Source organism: Jaculus jaculus, chromosome 11, assembly GCF_020740685.1.
Source record: "Jaculus jaculus isolate mJacJac1 chromosome 11, mJacJac1.mat.Y.cur, whole genome shotgun sequence".
In the NCBI taxonomy this organism is placed as follows: domain Eukaryota; kingdom Metazoa; phylum Chordata; class Mammalia; order Rodentia; family Dipodidae; genus Jaculus; species Jaculus jaculus.
The window spans coordinates 26,015,369-26,031,352 of record NC_059112.1 but is presented as its reverse complement, the minus strand read 5'-3'; the positions used below and the strand labels follow the sequence as shown (position 1 = coordinate 26,031,352).

The 15,984-nt window shown below is 45.4% G+C and overlaps 1 protein-coding gene across 4 annotated transcripts in view; it reads left to right on the top strand.

The window, feature by feature from the left end:
* Nucleotides 1–15,984, top strand: part of Fam114a1 (family with sequence similarity 114 member A1) — an 87,230-nt gene that overhangs the window by 40,009 nt on the left and 31,237 nt on the right. For all 4 annotated transcript variants that reach the window (XM_045130302.1, XM_045130301.1, XM_045130303.1 and 1 more), the window contains 2 exons: nt 2,793–2,927; nt 10,450–10,602. In XM_045130302.1, coding sequence (XP_044986237.1) covers nt 2,793–2,927; nt 10,450–10,602 — 288 coding nt within the window. The remainder of the gene's footprint in view (nt 1–2,792; nt 2,928–10,449; nt 10,603–15,984) is intronic.

Sequence of the window (15,984 nt, the reverse complement as noted above, 5' to 3'; positions counted from 1 at the left end):
TAAGCTTTTGAGACAGGGTCTCTGGATCTCACCTATTCAGCTAGACTAGCTAGCTCCTCACACTTGAGCTGCAAACACTGAGCCATCTCCCCAGGCCCCCTTCACTCATTTTAAAAGAGGGACGCTGGGCTCTCACGCTATACCAGGAGCTTAACTTGATGCTGGGGTTAAACTGCTGCAGGTTCCTGTGGACATACTCAATAAACAAACACCACATACCTTGGGAGAGGAGGGAGCTGTGGATAAGCATAGGCATTTCTCTAACCCACACTTTGGGATTAGGGCATCCAGGAATATAGAAAATAATTGCTCTCTTTCTTGCTTCTCAAGGGCCATAGACCAGGGAGGGTAAAGAAAATACCAAGTATGATTCAGCAGTCATTGCAGTGTGATTCAAGTATACTCACGGGAATGGAGGAAGGTCCTTCAGTCACTGGTATAAGAAATGAATTCACAGGGGCTGGAGAGATGGCTCAGTGGCTAAGGTGCTTGTCTGTAAAGCCTAAGGACCTGAGTTTGAGTCCCAAGTACCCATATAAAGCCAGATGCACAAAGTGGTGCATGTGTCTGGAGTTCATTTGCAGGGGCTAGAGGCCCTGGTGCACCCATTTTCTCTCTCTCTCTCTCTGCCTAAGTAAATTACTATTTTTTTAAGTGAATTGGGCCGTAAAGATTGCTTAATGGTTAAGGCGCTGGCCTGCAAAGCCTAAGGACTCAGGTTCAGTTCCCCAGTGCCCACATAGAGCCAGATGCACAAGGTGGCCCATGCGTCTGGAGTTTGTTTGCAGTGGCTAGAGGCCCTGGCGCGCCCATTCTCTCCCTCTATCTGCCGCTTTCTCTTTTCTTTTTTCTCTCTCTTTCTCTTTCTCCAATAAATAAGTGAAATGAAAAGAAGTGAATTCATGGCCCCTTGGAACTAGCTCCCACTCACTGGTTCCCTTGCCATGTCCTCCGTCATCCCCGCGGCCCCTTCCCGCAGGCTCCATCACCCCTCCCTCCCCACAGGTTTATACTGGCTCGCAAGTCCCGATGTCTTTTCCTACTTGTGCTTGATTCTCAACAACAGTGCTAGGATTTGGGGGGGGGGGGGGCAGTGATGTGGACCCTGCAGCAGCGTGAGTGGCTGAGAAGCCCATGAACTACTCTCATCATTTGCTGTGACCAAGCATTTAGCAGAAATTACTTAAGGATGGAAGGGTTTATCTCACTCCCGGTATCAGGGGTTCATGGTCACTCGGCCCCATGTGCCAAGTTCTGGCGTTGGGAGTGTGTGGCAGGAGTACCCTAACAGACCCTACCTCCTAAGTTTCCAAAGTGTTCCAAAATAGTGCCACCAGTCGAGGAACCAAGAATTCACACGAGGTGGTGGGGGACATTTATTATTCAAACCATAACAGCCTCTCAAAATCTTGGCTTTTTTTTTTTTTTTTCCTTGAGGTAGGGTCTCTTTAGCCTAAGCTGGAATTTACTAGTTAATCTCAAAATGCCTTCCACCTCAGAGCCATCCTGATCCCTTTGGCTCCCAAGTTCTGGAATTAAAGGCTTGCGCCACTGTGCCTGGCAAAGTCTTTGGATTTTAAAAATCTGTTCCAGGGCTAGAAAGATGGCTTAGCAGTTAAGGCGCTTGCCTGCAAAGCCAAGGACCCACGTTTGACTCTCCAGATCCTATGAAAGCCAGATGCACAAAGGTGAGGCAAGTGCAAGGTCGCACACGCCCACTAGGTGGCGCAAGCGTTTGCAGTTCGATTTCAGTGGCTGAGGCCCTGGTGAGCCAGTTCTCTCTCTCTCTCTCTCTAAAATAATAAATAAATAAATAATCGATTCCATAGCATGATTACTGATTGAATAATCCCAGATTTGAAAAATTTCTAAATGCCTAAGGTGGAAATGACCAACAAAGTATATTAATTCAGTAAAGTTGAAATTGCCATTTAAATCGTGAAAGTTGGAAAACATGTACAGATAAATATAAATACATATATAATATAAAAAGATATAAATAAAAATAAAATCTATCATTTTCACGTAATATGGGACAAATACAATGTATGCTATTTTAGTGATAGTTGCATTGTTGGGTTGGGGTATAGGAGCAGGACAAGTTTCAAAGAAATATATTTCTGTTCATTTGAGGGGTATGTGTATGTTTGATTGTTTTACTCTCTTGTTAAAGGAAAACAGTGGCTGACAAAGGGATTTTCCAGGTTGATAACTGTATGATAGAACTGTTTCTAAAGCTGGAGGTACAGGGAAATCAAGCTGTCTTATTTCATTAATATACTAATTATAGATGGTTCCCACTAGTTTCTGAAAACCATGCAGGAGCCATCAGAAACAGCCTGAGGGTTTTAGTACTCCAGGGCCCCAGATTTAAAAATTCTCTAAATTGGCAAGAGTAGTTGACATTTTAATAAACTACTTCAACAATTCTGTCACTTGCACTGAAATTCTTTCAAACAAAAACAACAATTAGGTCACCTGTTAATTTTCTCTCTTAGATACATGTGTATTCATATGCTCAGAGCTACTGAAATAAACCCCTAATGTGCTCTGTGGTTTTCCTAAGCATCATTTTTTAATAACGCTGCAAATGCTCTACAATTATACGACATATGGTTGTCCTAGGAAAAGGAGGATTAAATGCATGATAAATCTTCTGGCATGGAAAAGAAAACTGTCTTTATATTGATTTTAATATTTGACAATAATGCCAGTTACCTGGGAGTTGCTGGCTGCTGCAAAATAGCAAAATGCGAAAAAAATCTAACGTCACACCATCGTTGCCTCTGCAGGGCAAAAGCGTCTTAAGCGGAGGTCTTGATGCTTTAGAGTTCATCGGCAAGAAAACCATGAATGTCCTTGCAGAAAGTGATCCTGGATTTAAGCGGACCAAGACCCTGATGGAGAGAACAGTTTCCTTATCCCAGGTTGGACTAGATCTCATAATTCTCCTCTTTCAGTCTGTTGCCGAGATGAAATGCCCGACCAAGAGCAGCTGATGGGAGGAAAGTTTTTTATATTTTGGCTTACAGTCCATGATGGCAGGGGAAGGATGATACAGAGATGCAGAGGCTGGACATCACCTCCTTGCCACAGCAGGTGGCAAACAGCAGAGCAACAGAGAGCCAAATCTGGCAAGGGGGAGCTGGCTATAACAGTCCAATGCTTGGGCCACATGCCCCCCCCCCACAACACCACACCTCTTCAGCAAGGTTCCGCCTCCCAACTTGTCATCTGCTGGGGACCTGGTATTCAGAACACATGAGCTTATGGGGGACACCTGACTCAAACCACTATACAATCAATAGATTTATTTATTTGTTTTAATAGGTCATTAAAAATGCACGTTTAGGGTTAGAGAGATGGCTTGGCAGTTAAGCACTTGCCTGTGAAGCCTTAGGACCCTGGTTCGAGGCTTGACTCCCCAGTACCTACGTAAGCCGGATGCACGAGGTAGCACATGTATCTGGTGTTTGTTTGCAGTGGCTGGAATCCCTGGCACGCTCACTCTCTCTCTCTCTTTCTCTTTGCCTCTTTCTCTCTTTGTCTCTCTCTCTCAAATAAATAAAAATCAAAAAATAAAATACATGCTTAAATCCAAATAGCATAAAAGGAGTAATGAGAGAAACTTGAGTTTCTGATAGATCTCTCTCCAGCTGCTTAATTCCCCATGGGAGACAACCACTGTTAATAATTATCTGTGCATGGTAAGAATTGTATCACATAGATGTTTCAGTACCTCAATACACATTGCTATACATGTAGAAGTAAACATATGTACATAGACACACACGTATGTGATAATGTGACAATAACATTAATCGCAGTCTTTAATACTTTGCTTCATTCACTTAATTTTTTTTTTTTAATGAGAGACAAAGAGAATGACTGGGTGCACCAGTGCCTCCAGCCACTGCAATCAAACGCTAGACACATGTGCCACCTTGTGCATCTGGCTAACATGGGATCTGGGGAGTCAAACATGGGTCCTTAGGTGAACGCCTTAACTGCTAAGCCATCTCTCCAGCCCTTCACTTCATAATTGGTTGAGGATTTTTCCATTTCCATTGTATGTATCCCATCTCTGCCACTTGTTAGGTGCATGACCTTGAAGGTTTGTTTTTCCCCTCTGTGCCTCAGTTTACTCCTCTGTATACCAGAGATGACATCAAATACCTACTGGTAACTTTGTTGTGAGGACTGCATGCATTATGATAGAGCTTGGAAAAGACATGTGTGTACCTATATACCTATTATTCTAGTTAAGGTGTGGTCATGTAGGAGAGAATCAAACTGAACCCTCAAGCTAGCAAATTTCTTTGAAGAGGTGACCCAGGTGAGTCCTCCAAGTTCCCATAATTTTTGTGTTGTGTTACCTTCACAGCTTTTGTCACAGCTGCATAAAACAGCTGTCAAAAGGTAGCGCCGGGGCTGGAGAGATGGCTTAGCGGTTAAGCGCTTGCCTGTGAAGCCTAAGGACCCCGGTTCGAGGCTCGGTTCCCCAGGTCCCACGTTAGCCAGATGCACAAGGGGGCGCACGCGTCTGGAGTTCGTTTGCAGAGGCTGGAAGCCCTGGCGCGCCCATTCTCTCTCTCTCCCTCTCTCTGTCTTTCTTCCTGTGTCTGTCGCTCTCAAATAAATAAATAAGTAATGAAAAAAAAAAAAAGGTAGCGCCGCTCATTGAAACGTGTCGCCCAACACCCACATTAGCCATCTGCAGGGTTCTCATCACACGTGTGGTAGAAGGTGTGGTACAGAACATTCTGGAACACACCTGCACATTGCTCCCATAATTCATATGGGCTGTGTGCTGGTTTGATGCATGTGTCCCTGGTCAACTTAGGTGTTCTGAATGCTAGTCTCCACAGCTGATGGCAATTGGAAATTAAAGTCTCTTGGAGGCAATGTATTGTTGGGGGTGGGCTTATGGGTGTCCTTGACTGCAGCATAGCCTAAGAAGTTTGGACAAGTCCTTCCGTCAAAGCCTGCCTATACGGGCATGGTGACCTTAGTTCACTACAACTTGTTATATATTGTTTATAAATATTTTATTTATTTATTTGACAGGGAAAGAGGAGAGAAAGAGAGAGAGAATGGGCACACCAGGGCCTCCAGCCACTGCAAATGAACTCCACACACGTGCGCCCCTTTGTGCATCTGGCTAATGTTGGTCCTGGAGAATTGAACCTGGGTCCTTTTGGCTTTGAGGCAAACACCTTAACTGCTAAGCCATCCCTCTAGCCCTTGTTAGGTATTATTCTTTTTTTTTTAGAGAGAGAGGGAGAGACAGAGAATTGTCACATCAGGGCCTCAGCCACTGAAATTGAATTCCAGACACTTGTGCCACCTAGTGGGCATGTGCGACCTTGCACTTGCCTCACCTTTGTGTGTCTAGCTAACATGGGCTCTGGAGAGTCGAACATGGGTCCTTAGGCTTTGCAGGCGAGTGCCTTAACTGCTAAGGCATCCCTCCAGCCCTATTATGTATTTTTCTAAAGAACCAGAAGCGAGAAGCTCAGTGGTGCCTTTCCAGCATAAATGATAAGTGTTTGAGGAGATGGATTTGCTGATACCCTGATTTTACCATTACATGTTATATACCTGTATCAAGTGACCACACCCTCCCTTGTACATATATGCAGTTATTGTGTGTCAGTTAAAAAGAAGGCTGGAGCTAGGAGTATGGCTCAGTTGGTAGAGTTCTTGCTGGTGTGCACAAAGCCCTGGATTCCGTCCCCTGCACTGCGTAAGCTGGGTGTAGTGGCATATGCCTAAAATCCCAGCATTTGGGATGCCAAGGCAGGAGGGTCGGAAGCTCAGGATCATCTTTGGCTATATAGGGAGTTTCAGGTCAGACTAGAGAAAAAAAAAAAGTCTTCTGGAATTTTCCATTTCTCTGGCCCAGTGTCCCTGCTGGTTGGGAAACTTGTGATGCTAAGGGTTCACAGTCCAGCAGCCAGGGTGTTTGGTCACTTGTGCTCCCTGGAACAAGAGGGAGGTCTGCAGAATTCCCCCTCATCTGCCCCCAGGAAGCAATTTCTAGGATCTAAACAAGGGACAGGGGCTGGGTGATGGCTCCATGTTGCATGATGGCTCCACGCTGTACGACAACCTGAGTTTGGATTCTCAGAACCCATGGAAAGCTGGACACAGCCATGCCACATCTGTAATTGCAGATCCTGCCTCAAACTATGTGGAAGGCAAGGACCAGCACCTGAGGTGAGGTTGTCACATACACACATACACAAAGATGAGATGGTGTGGCTCAGAACAGTGTAGAAACTCTGGAGGGAAGGATGAGTGGCTAGTCATAGAGATGGATACAGATTTCCTGATGCATGCAGGACGGACTTTCAGATAAAAGGATTATCAGGGTGTGTGGCGGGGGAGGGGGAGACTGAAGACGTGGTTGTTAAGGGCATTTTCTACGCAAGCATGAAGGCCTGAGACCACCAGGGTTCGACCTCCAGAACCCACATAAACGTCATGGCCGCTCATGTCTGTAACCCCGATCCTGTGAGAAGTGGAGACTAAAATGGCTGGGGCTCTCAAACAGCAAGTTCCAGAATTCATAAGAGACAAAATGTTGCAAAGGAAAATCTTGTGGTTGAGAGATGGAGGGAGACATCTGTCAGTCATCTTTTGTACCACATCAGCACATACAACACATACACGCACGCATGCACACACCATACCACAATAGTACACAGAAAAATAAGACAATCTTTAAATATTTATTTGAGAGAGATAGAGAAAGAAGCAGATAGAGAGAGACAGAGAGAGAGAATGGGCGCACCAGGGTCTTCAGCCATTGTAAACAAACTCTAGATGCATGGGCCACCTTGCGCGTCTGGCTTACGTGGGTCCTGGGGAATTGAACCTGGGTCCTTTGGCTTCACAGGCAAGCGCCTTAACCACTAAGCTATCCCTCCAGCCCATAAAACAGTTGTTTTAAAGGTTGACTCTGAGGACTTCAGTGCAACTGCAGGGATGAAGCTGATACTGACCGCTTATCTCAGAGTCTGTTACACACTAAAGCAGTTGTCCTAGTCAGCTTTCTGGCACTGTGACAAAGTACCTGAGGCAAACAACTAAAAAAGAGGAAAGGTCTGTCTTGGTGCATGATTTCAGAGGTTTCATTCAGTCCACGGCCAACTGGCTCTGTTGCTTTGGGGCCTGTGACAAGACAGAACGTCATAGCAGGGCACACTGATATATCTGCTCACCTGTTGGCAACCAGAAAGCAGAGAGAGGAAGAAAGAGTGGTCTCAATATCCTCTGAAAGGGGCCACCCCAACTTCCTTCCACAAGGCCTCACAGGCTGGAATCGAGGCCTTCAACACCTGAGCACACTTCAGATCCAAACTGCAGCAGATGTGCCTGACCCCCGAATGTCTGGCTATAGAAAGCGGAAGTGTGCCCACTGGCACTAATCTTGTGTCCTGTGCCAGCAGCACAAGGCACTTGATTTGAATAACATAGGCCAGGGTGGTTCTCACACTCCACTCATGTCCTTCCCCAGTGTTCCTCTGTGAGGACTTCTTCCATACCAGAACCTCTCCTTGCTACTTAAACTCATCCCCGTGTGTTTTCCAGAGGGAGGCAGACCACCAGCCTTTGTGAGGGGGACTGTTCTTTTTTTAAAATATTATTTACTTGAGAGAGAGGGGGGAAAAAAACGAGGCAGATACAGAGAGAGAGAGAATGGGTACTCCAGGGCCTTCAGCCACTACAAACAAACTCCAGACCTACGTGCCACCTTGTGCATCTGCCTTATGTGGGATCTGTGGAATTGAACCTGGCTCCTTAGGCTTTGGCTGCAAGAGCCTTAACTGCTAAGCCATCTCTCCAGCCCCAGTGGGGGGCTATTCTTTTTATTTATTTATTTATTTATTTATTTATTTATTTATTTATTATTTATTTGAGAGTGACAGACACAGAGAGAAAGACAAATAGAGGGAGAGAGAGAATGGGCGCACCAGGGCTTCCAGCCTCTGCAAACGAACTCCAGACACGTGCGCCCCCTTGTGCATCTGGCTAACGTGGGTCCTGGGGAATCGAGCCTCGAACCAGGGTCCTTAGGCTTCACAGGCAAGCGCTTAACCGCTAAGCCATCTCTCCAGCCCAGGGGCTATTCTTTAGGCTTTGAGTTCACTTCCCAAATTCCAAATTGTGGTGGTTTAAATCAGGTGCCCCCCACCCCCGTAGGCCCTTGTGTTTTGAATGTTTAATTACCCTGCTGATGGCAGTTGGGGGGGTGGAGCCTTGCTAGAGGAGGTGTGTTGTTGGGGGGTAGGCTTAGGGGTATTCTAGCCAGCTGCCCCTTGGCTAGTTTGGCTCACTCTCCTGATGCTCTTTTCCACCTGCTGTGGCAGAGGTGATATCCAGCCTCTGCTCCACCATCTTTCCCCTGCCATCGTGGAGCTTCCCCTGGAGTCTATAATAAATAATAATAATAATAAATAAATAATAAGTAAATAAAAATAAACACCTTTCCTCCCATCAGCTGCTTTGGATCAGATGTTTGTCCCACCATAAGAAGGTAACTGCAAGTGAGCCCTGATCACCCCGCAGTGACTTTTTCCTTTATTCTCCTTCTCATCTCTTCACTCTAACCAGAGGACAGATTTCAGCGAGAGAAGACTGTGTAGAGAAGGGAAGTCATCTCAGAGCCACCGGGTCATTTTATGTCCCCTCCACCAACCCTTGAGATCAGTGGGCCAGCTGAGTTTTATTGCAAGTGCTAAAACTTCCCCGTGATGGTTTCACTGGGTTGTTCTGAAAACTTTAAAATTCAGAGCCTGAACTCATTTAGTCTTGAAGAAAGATAGGCGAGAGAATTCTTGCCACGGCCCAGTGGCTTCTTGGCTAACAACCTCAAGAACCCAAAAGGAGAATGAGTCTGGTTGTTTTATTGGCACACAATAAACACCAGCCTGTGTTCTTGGATGATCTTCCCCTGGTGACCTTGTAGCATTGGCCAGCATATATTTACGGGGCCTCTTCACAGATATTAAAGGGCTCTATAAACTTAATGCCCCAGTAAACTTAATGAGAAATCAAATAAATGATGCTTAGCACTGGAGGAAGCAGGTGCAAAAAATTGGGGGTGACTAAGAGACAGGTTCATTTTGTTTTCTGTTTGTTTAAACAACAAAAAATGACTGGAGGAGCTGAGGGTGTAGCTTAGTCATAGCAGCAGCTGCCTGGCATGCACGAGGCCCTGGTTCTATCCCCAGCACCACAAAAATAAACAGAGGGAGGAAGGGAGGGAGAGAAGAAGGGTGGAAGGGAGAAAGGGAGAAAGGGAAGGAAAGTTACTAATGCTGACAAGAAACTCAGCTTTCTGTCATATTCCAGAGCCTAGCTTAAGCCTCTATAAAGTCACTATCTTCTTTTCAAAAAATATTTCATTTATTTATTTGAGAGAGAGAGAGAGAGAGAGAATGGGCATGTCAGGGCATTGCAAATGAACTCCAGATGCATGTGACTTGTGTGTCCAGCTTTATGTGGGTACTGGGGAATTGAACCCCAGGCCATCAGGCATTGCTGGCAAGCACCATTAGCCGCTGAGCCATCTCCATCCCCATCATTCAGTCCGTGTCTTCTAGTGAATACGTTATGAGTTTACATTTATTAATTATTTTCACTGAAAATGTCTAATATTTCATCCGTAGACATTTTAAGATAATGTAACAGGAATTCAGGCAAGTTTATTTCTATCTTGAAAGCTGCCTAGGTGAAGAATTCTCAGTGCTATCACCAAGGATTAGCCTTTCCTGGTGCACTTAACTTTGCTCAGCATAGAACATTCAGGCATTTTTGACAATAAGGAGTTTGCCACACATGTGAGAAAGACGTCATTGGAAATCAGGGGCAAGCTTTGGCATGCTTCTTCCCAGTCTTACTGCATAGATGTTCTGCCAATCAGACAAAGTGTGATCTTATATAAAAACTATCAGAGCCAAGCGTGGTGGTGCGCACCTTTAATCCCAGCACTGGGGAGGCAGAGGTAAGAGGATCACTTTGAGTTTGAGGCCATACTGAGACTACATAGTAAATTCTAGGTCAGCCTGTGCTAGAATGAGACCCTACCTCAAACAAACAAAAAACTATCAGTAGCACCAGTCAAGAAAAATCATTTTTGTTGTTGTTGATGTTTTTCTAAGGTAGAGTCTCACTCTTAACTCAGGCTGACCTGGAGTTCACTACGTAAGTCTCAGGGTGGCCTTGAACTCACAGCGATCCTCCTACCTCTGCTTCCTGAGCGCTGGGATTAAAGGTGTGCGCCACCACACTCAGAAAGAAAATCATTTTTGAGAAACTCCAAAGTGGCCAAAACCTATGCTTCCCAGAGACAGCGGCAGCCCCTCCCCTTGCCTCCAGCTGTTGTTCAGGAAGGCAAGGTGTTACCTCCGTGTGACATGCAGACTCCGTGCCTTTCTGCAGATGCTGAGGGAGGCCAAGGAGAAGGAGAAGCAGAGGCTGGCGCAGCAGCTGACCGTGGAGAGGACCGCGCACTACGGCTTGCTGTTTGATGAATATCAAGGTTTGTCTCATCTGGAAGCCCTGGAGATCCTGTCCAATGAGAGCGAAAGCAAGGTACATCCACAGTGGGCATTTGCAATGACATGTCCAGAAATGTTTTCTTATGCATGAAAAACTGGGAAAGCACGGCGGGCTGGTGCATACCTTTGTAATCGCAGCACTCGGGAGGCAGAGGGAGGAGGATCGCTGTGAGTTCAAGGCCAGCCTGAGACTTCAGAGTGAGTTCCAGGTCAGCCTGAGCTAGAGCGAGAGCCTACCTCAGAAAAAAAAAAAAAAAAAAAAAAAAAAATTAAAAATTAAAAAAAAAAAACTGTGGGAGAAAGCCAAAACATAGGTCCGCTTAGAGCTACATGATTGGGGTGCTAAGGTGCACCCAAGGTGACCCCTCGAGCCAACTGCGATTTCCTCTCATCCTGTGCTCCTCCAGTCCCAGAGGGTCAGCATAGCAGCGTGTCACTGCCATTCCCCACATGGTGTGAAAGGCTGTTCTCTAACCTGGCTTTAGGCTCACAGCCCATTCCTTCCCTTGGTTGATGTTCTGCCCAGATCGGAGATGCCTCACCTGCCCATGCCTTCATTCTACCCAGAGCGGCTGGTGTTGGTGTGGGGAGGTTTAGCAGATTTCATTTTATAGGCTACACTGTTGCTCATTTGGCCGTCTTTACCTGAATGTCTGGGCTCTAAAGGACAGAGTTATCCCTCTGGGCATTAAAGTTCTATTTGCAAATGCTCCTGGGAGACCCAGCCTATCTGATACCTAGGCCTGAACAGTCACATTCCACCGCTGTGACCACAGGAGAACAAAGCGTAATTATAGAAGATGGTAGAATAGGTGACTTTTTTATCCCTTATAGGATCTTCAGTGGTGTGTGTGTGTGTGTGTGTGTGTGCTTAGCAAGCTCTTACATGGCATTTATACAACCACTATTCTTTTTTAAAAATATTTTATTATTTTTATTTATTTGAAAGAGAGAGAGAGGAAGAGGTAAAGAGAGTGAGGGAGAGAGAAGAAAATAAATGTGCCATGCTAGGACCTCCAGCCATTGCACATGAACTCCAGACGTATGTGCCACCTTGTACATCTAGCTTATGTGGGTCCTGGGGAATTGAACCTGGGTCCTTAACTGCTAAGCCATCTCTCCAGCCCCATGGTCAGTATCCTAAACACTACTTCGTGTGCACTGCATGGGGCTCAGCTATAAGGCAGTCAGCCCAGTCTACTCTGGAGCCCGTAGGCTAGTACCCTCTGTGCCTGCTTCCAGGCAGGGGTCGTGGGTCATCCAGGTGACATTCACAGGGAACAGGCAGGTCCTCACACAGGAAGCTGATCTTGGGAGGGACAGTCAGGAAGGAAAAGGAAAGGTTGGCCCTTTCGAGGCCTTGTCTTCTCCTGTTTGGATTTGGGAAGACTGAGTTATTCTTGATGCCTGCCTCATCAGGAAAAGACCAGTGGACAGACAAGTACATAAGAGATGATTAACACAACCAAGAGCCATGCGGGAGTGGAGACCCTCCGACCCCCTTCAGATTATGGCCCTCAGTGTGACTTTTCCACGTTTATTTCTCTTTTTGTTATTCATGAACATTGCCAAAATGTCTTATGGTTATAACTGTTCAAGGATAAATTTCAAAAACAACAATAGACAAAATTGGGTTGAAGAGATGGCTCAGCAGTTAAGGCATTTGCCTGCAAAGCCTAAGTACCTGCGTTTAATTCCCCAGTACCCACAGAAAGCCAAATACACAAGGTGGCCCATGTGTCTGGAGTTTGTTTGAAGTGGCCGGAGGCCCTGGTGTGCCCATTCTCTATCTGCCTCTTTCTCTGTCTCTCATAAATAAAATATTAGTAAAAAAAATAGATGAAATTTTAACCCCCATTCTGGTACAAAATGGACACATAATAAAGAACTTATTTAGCACATTAAAAGCGGAAACCGGGCAGACGCTGTCGACAGCTCAAAGGAAAAGGCTGAGAGAGATGAAGGTGCAAATCGACACAAGCTTGTCTCCTCCACTGACATGACTCATTTGCAGAGAACTACTTGGCATTGCCACCAGCTATCCACAGTTCATAGTTGTGAAATTGCCCCATAGATTCAGAATCTCATAATCCAGTAAAAATGCAATTTTCCACAGAAACACAAACTTCTCCCTGGGAAAGCTAGATTTGCAAGCTCCCTGTGTGATAGATAGCGCATCCTTCTGTAGCTGGAGGACTCCGGGCCCCTCTTATCTCTATCTGCTCATCTGTGAAATGGCAACAATATAAAGTCTGCCTCACAGATCGCTGAAAGAGCTCAACAGGATGATCCTGCTGAGGCCCAGCAGTGTGCCTGATATAAACTCAGCACTAATGAGATGCTAACTGCTGTTAGATACAGACGGATGTGTACGGACAGATGCCATTGATATCATTGCATTTATATATTACATTGTATGCATTTGTCTTTGTTAGAAATATGATGGGGGCTGGAGGGATGGCTTAGCAATTAAGGGGTTTGACTGCAAAGCCAAAGGACCCAGGTTCCATTCCCCAGGACTCACATTAGCCAGATGTACCAGAGGGTGCAAGTGTCTGGAGTTCGTTTGCAGTGGCTGGAGGCCCTGGCGTGCCCATTCTCCCATTCTGTCTCTCTCTCTCTCTCTCGTTCTCTGTCAAATAAATAAATAAAAATATTTTTAAAAATATGATGGGATGGGGCTAGAGAGATGGCTTAGTAATTAATGTGCTTGCCTGCAAACCCAAAGGACCCAGGTTTGATTCCTCAGTACCCACATAAAGCCCCTCTCTCTCTCTCTCTCCCTCTCTCTCTCTCTGTCTTTCACTCCATCTCTCAAAAAAATAAATAAAATAGTTTTTAAAATATTAAGAGATGGGACCTGGACTATATATCTCAGTATTAGAGTGGCTGCTTGGCATGCACAAAACCCAAGGCTCAATTCCCAGTACTGCAAAAAGAAAAAGAAAAATATTTCAGGAACAAATGCCCACGCTGTTAGAACATTGTGAGCCATCACTACAGGAGACAGAGATTCCATTCTAGTTGATTGCATTGCCCAACTCAGCTGTGAAACAATCCCAGGGCCCTAAGAAAGAGCCCCAAAGGGCTTTCTTTGCTGGGAAGGAGGATTTGCCCTTAGAGGTATGTTTAGCAGCTTTGAATTACTATAATACCAGAGATTATTATAAAACGACCAGAGTTGTTTTTATTTTATTTGCTCATTTTTTTTTTTAAGATAGGGTCTCACTCTAGCTCCGCTGACCTAGAACTCACTCTGGAGTCCCAAACTGGCCTCAAACTCATGGAAATCCAAATGCTGAGATTAAAGACATGCACCACCACACCCAGCTTTGTTGCTTATTGGGTTTTTTTGTTGTTGTTGTTGTTTTTTTTTAGCTTTTTGTTTAAAAATATTTCTATTTATTTGAGAGAGAGAGAGAGAAAAAGAGGTAGAATGGGAGAGAGTGGGTGCACCAAGGCCTCCAGCCACTGCAACCAAACTCCAGACACATGCGCCACCTTGTGCATCTGGCTTACTTGGGTCCTGGGGAATCGAACCTGGATGCTTTGGCTTTGCAGGCAAGTGCCTTAACCTCTAAGGCCATTGCTCCAGCCCTTTTATTAGCTTTTTGAGACAGACTCTTATTCTGTAGCCCAGGATGGTCTGGAACTCATTATGTACTCCAGACTGGTCTTAACCTCATGCAGCTCTCCTGCCTCAGCCTCCCAAGTGCTGTAATTACAGTCACTGTGTCCAGCAAAAGGTTTAGCTCTGGATTTCAAAGTCGCACCCACAGCCACCATTGTCCCTGTTGTGTTTAGGCCCATAGCCTGACAGCGCAGCAAGCAGGCGTGTGTAGTGGAGTGACGCCGTCTACCTCAGACCCAGGAAGCAAAAGAGAAAGAAGAGGCCAAGCTCTCCCATATCCTTTGCAAGGACAGGTCTGTGGTGACCTAAAGACCTCCCACTAGCCCATCCTCTTAAAGGTAACATGATCGGGCTGGAGAGATGGCTTAGCGGTTAAGCGCTTGCCTGTGAAGCCTAAGGACCCCGGTTCGAGGCTCGGTTCCCCAGGACCCACGTTAGCCAGATGCACAAGGGGGCGCACGCGTCTGGAGTTCGTTTGCAGAGGCTGGAAGCCCTGACGTGCCCATTCTCTCTCTCTCTCTCTCTGTCTCTTTCTCTCTCTCTCTGTCACTCTCAAATAAATAAATAAAAAATGAACAAAAAAAATTTTTTTAAAAAAAAGGTAACATGACCTACAAATAGCACCATGTGGGGGTTGGGGGGCGAGCCTTTACCACATGGGCCTTAGGGGAGCACTCCAGATTCACACTGTAGCAGATGGGTACATTTATTCCGTGTATAGACTGCTTCCACAAGCTTTGATTTCTTTGTTCGGTGTGGAGGTTTTTATGGTATCCATGGAACAGAACGAAGATATTTTTTTTTAACTTGGTGATGATTGCAAGTGCTGCAATAAACAATCCTAAAAATAAATGAGTGAAAAGCATTTATTCTTCAATCCCAGGACAGTCCAGAGTAAGGATATGTGGTCGGCAGGCAACCCCCTGGATACAGAAGCTAGTCTGTGTCCATCTTGTGGATCAGCCAGACCTGCCCTAAAGGACATAGGCCCCCCCAAAAGACTACCACTGAAGGCCCTTACCGGAGTTGCCAAATATAGCTAATAAGCATAAAATGACAAGCCGGGCGTGGTGGCACACGCCTTTAATCCCAGCATTCGGGAGGCAGAGGTTGGAGGATAGCTATGAATTCCAGCCCAGTCTGGGCTCAAGTGAGACTCTATCTCAAAAAACAAACAAACAAAAAAGAATACTATAGAGACTTATTTATAGTGTGAGGACTGTAGTTAGTGGTAACATATATGCTTCAGAAATGCCAAAAAGTAGATTTTAAATGTTCTTACCACAAAAATGAAAAGTATGTGAGGTGATTAGCATATTATACTGGTTCCCTAGTGTATGCATATACAGACATCACATTGTATCCCAAAAACATATGCAATTATGTGTCCATTAAAAATCAAATTATGGGGACTGGAGAGATGGCTTAGTGGTTAAGGTGCTTGCCTGTGAATCCTAAGGACCCAGGTTCGATTCCCCAGGACCCACATAATCCAGATGCACAAAGTGGTACATATGTCTGGAGTTCTTTTGCAGTGGCAAAAGGCTCATTCTCTTTCTCTCTTCTCTCTCTCTCTCTCTCTCTCTCTCTCCTTGCAAATAAATAAAATTAAAAAAAATAACAAAGAGTGAGACTTTACCTTGAAAAACAAAAAAGAAAAAGCAACAACAACAACAAAAATAATAACAGTAAGGGGGCTGGAGGGATGGCTTAGCGGTTTAGGCATTTGCCTGCAAAGCCAAAGGACCCAGGTTCAATTCCCCAGGACCCACATAAGCCAGATGT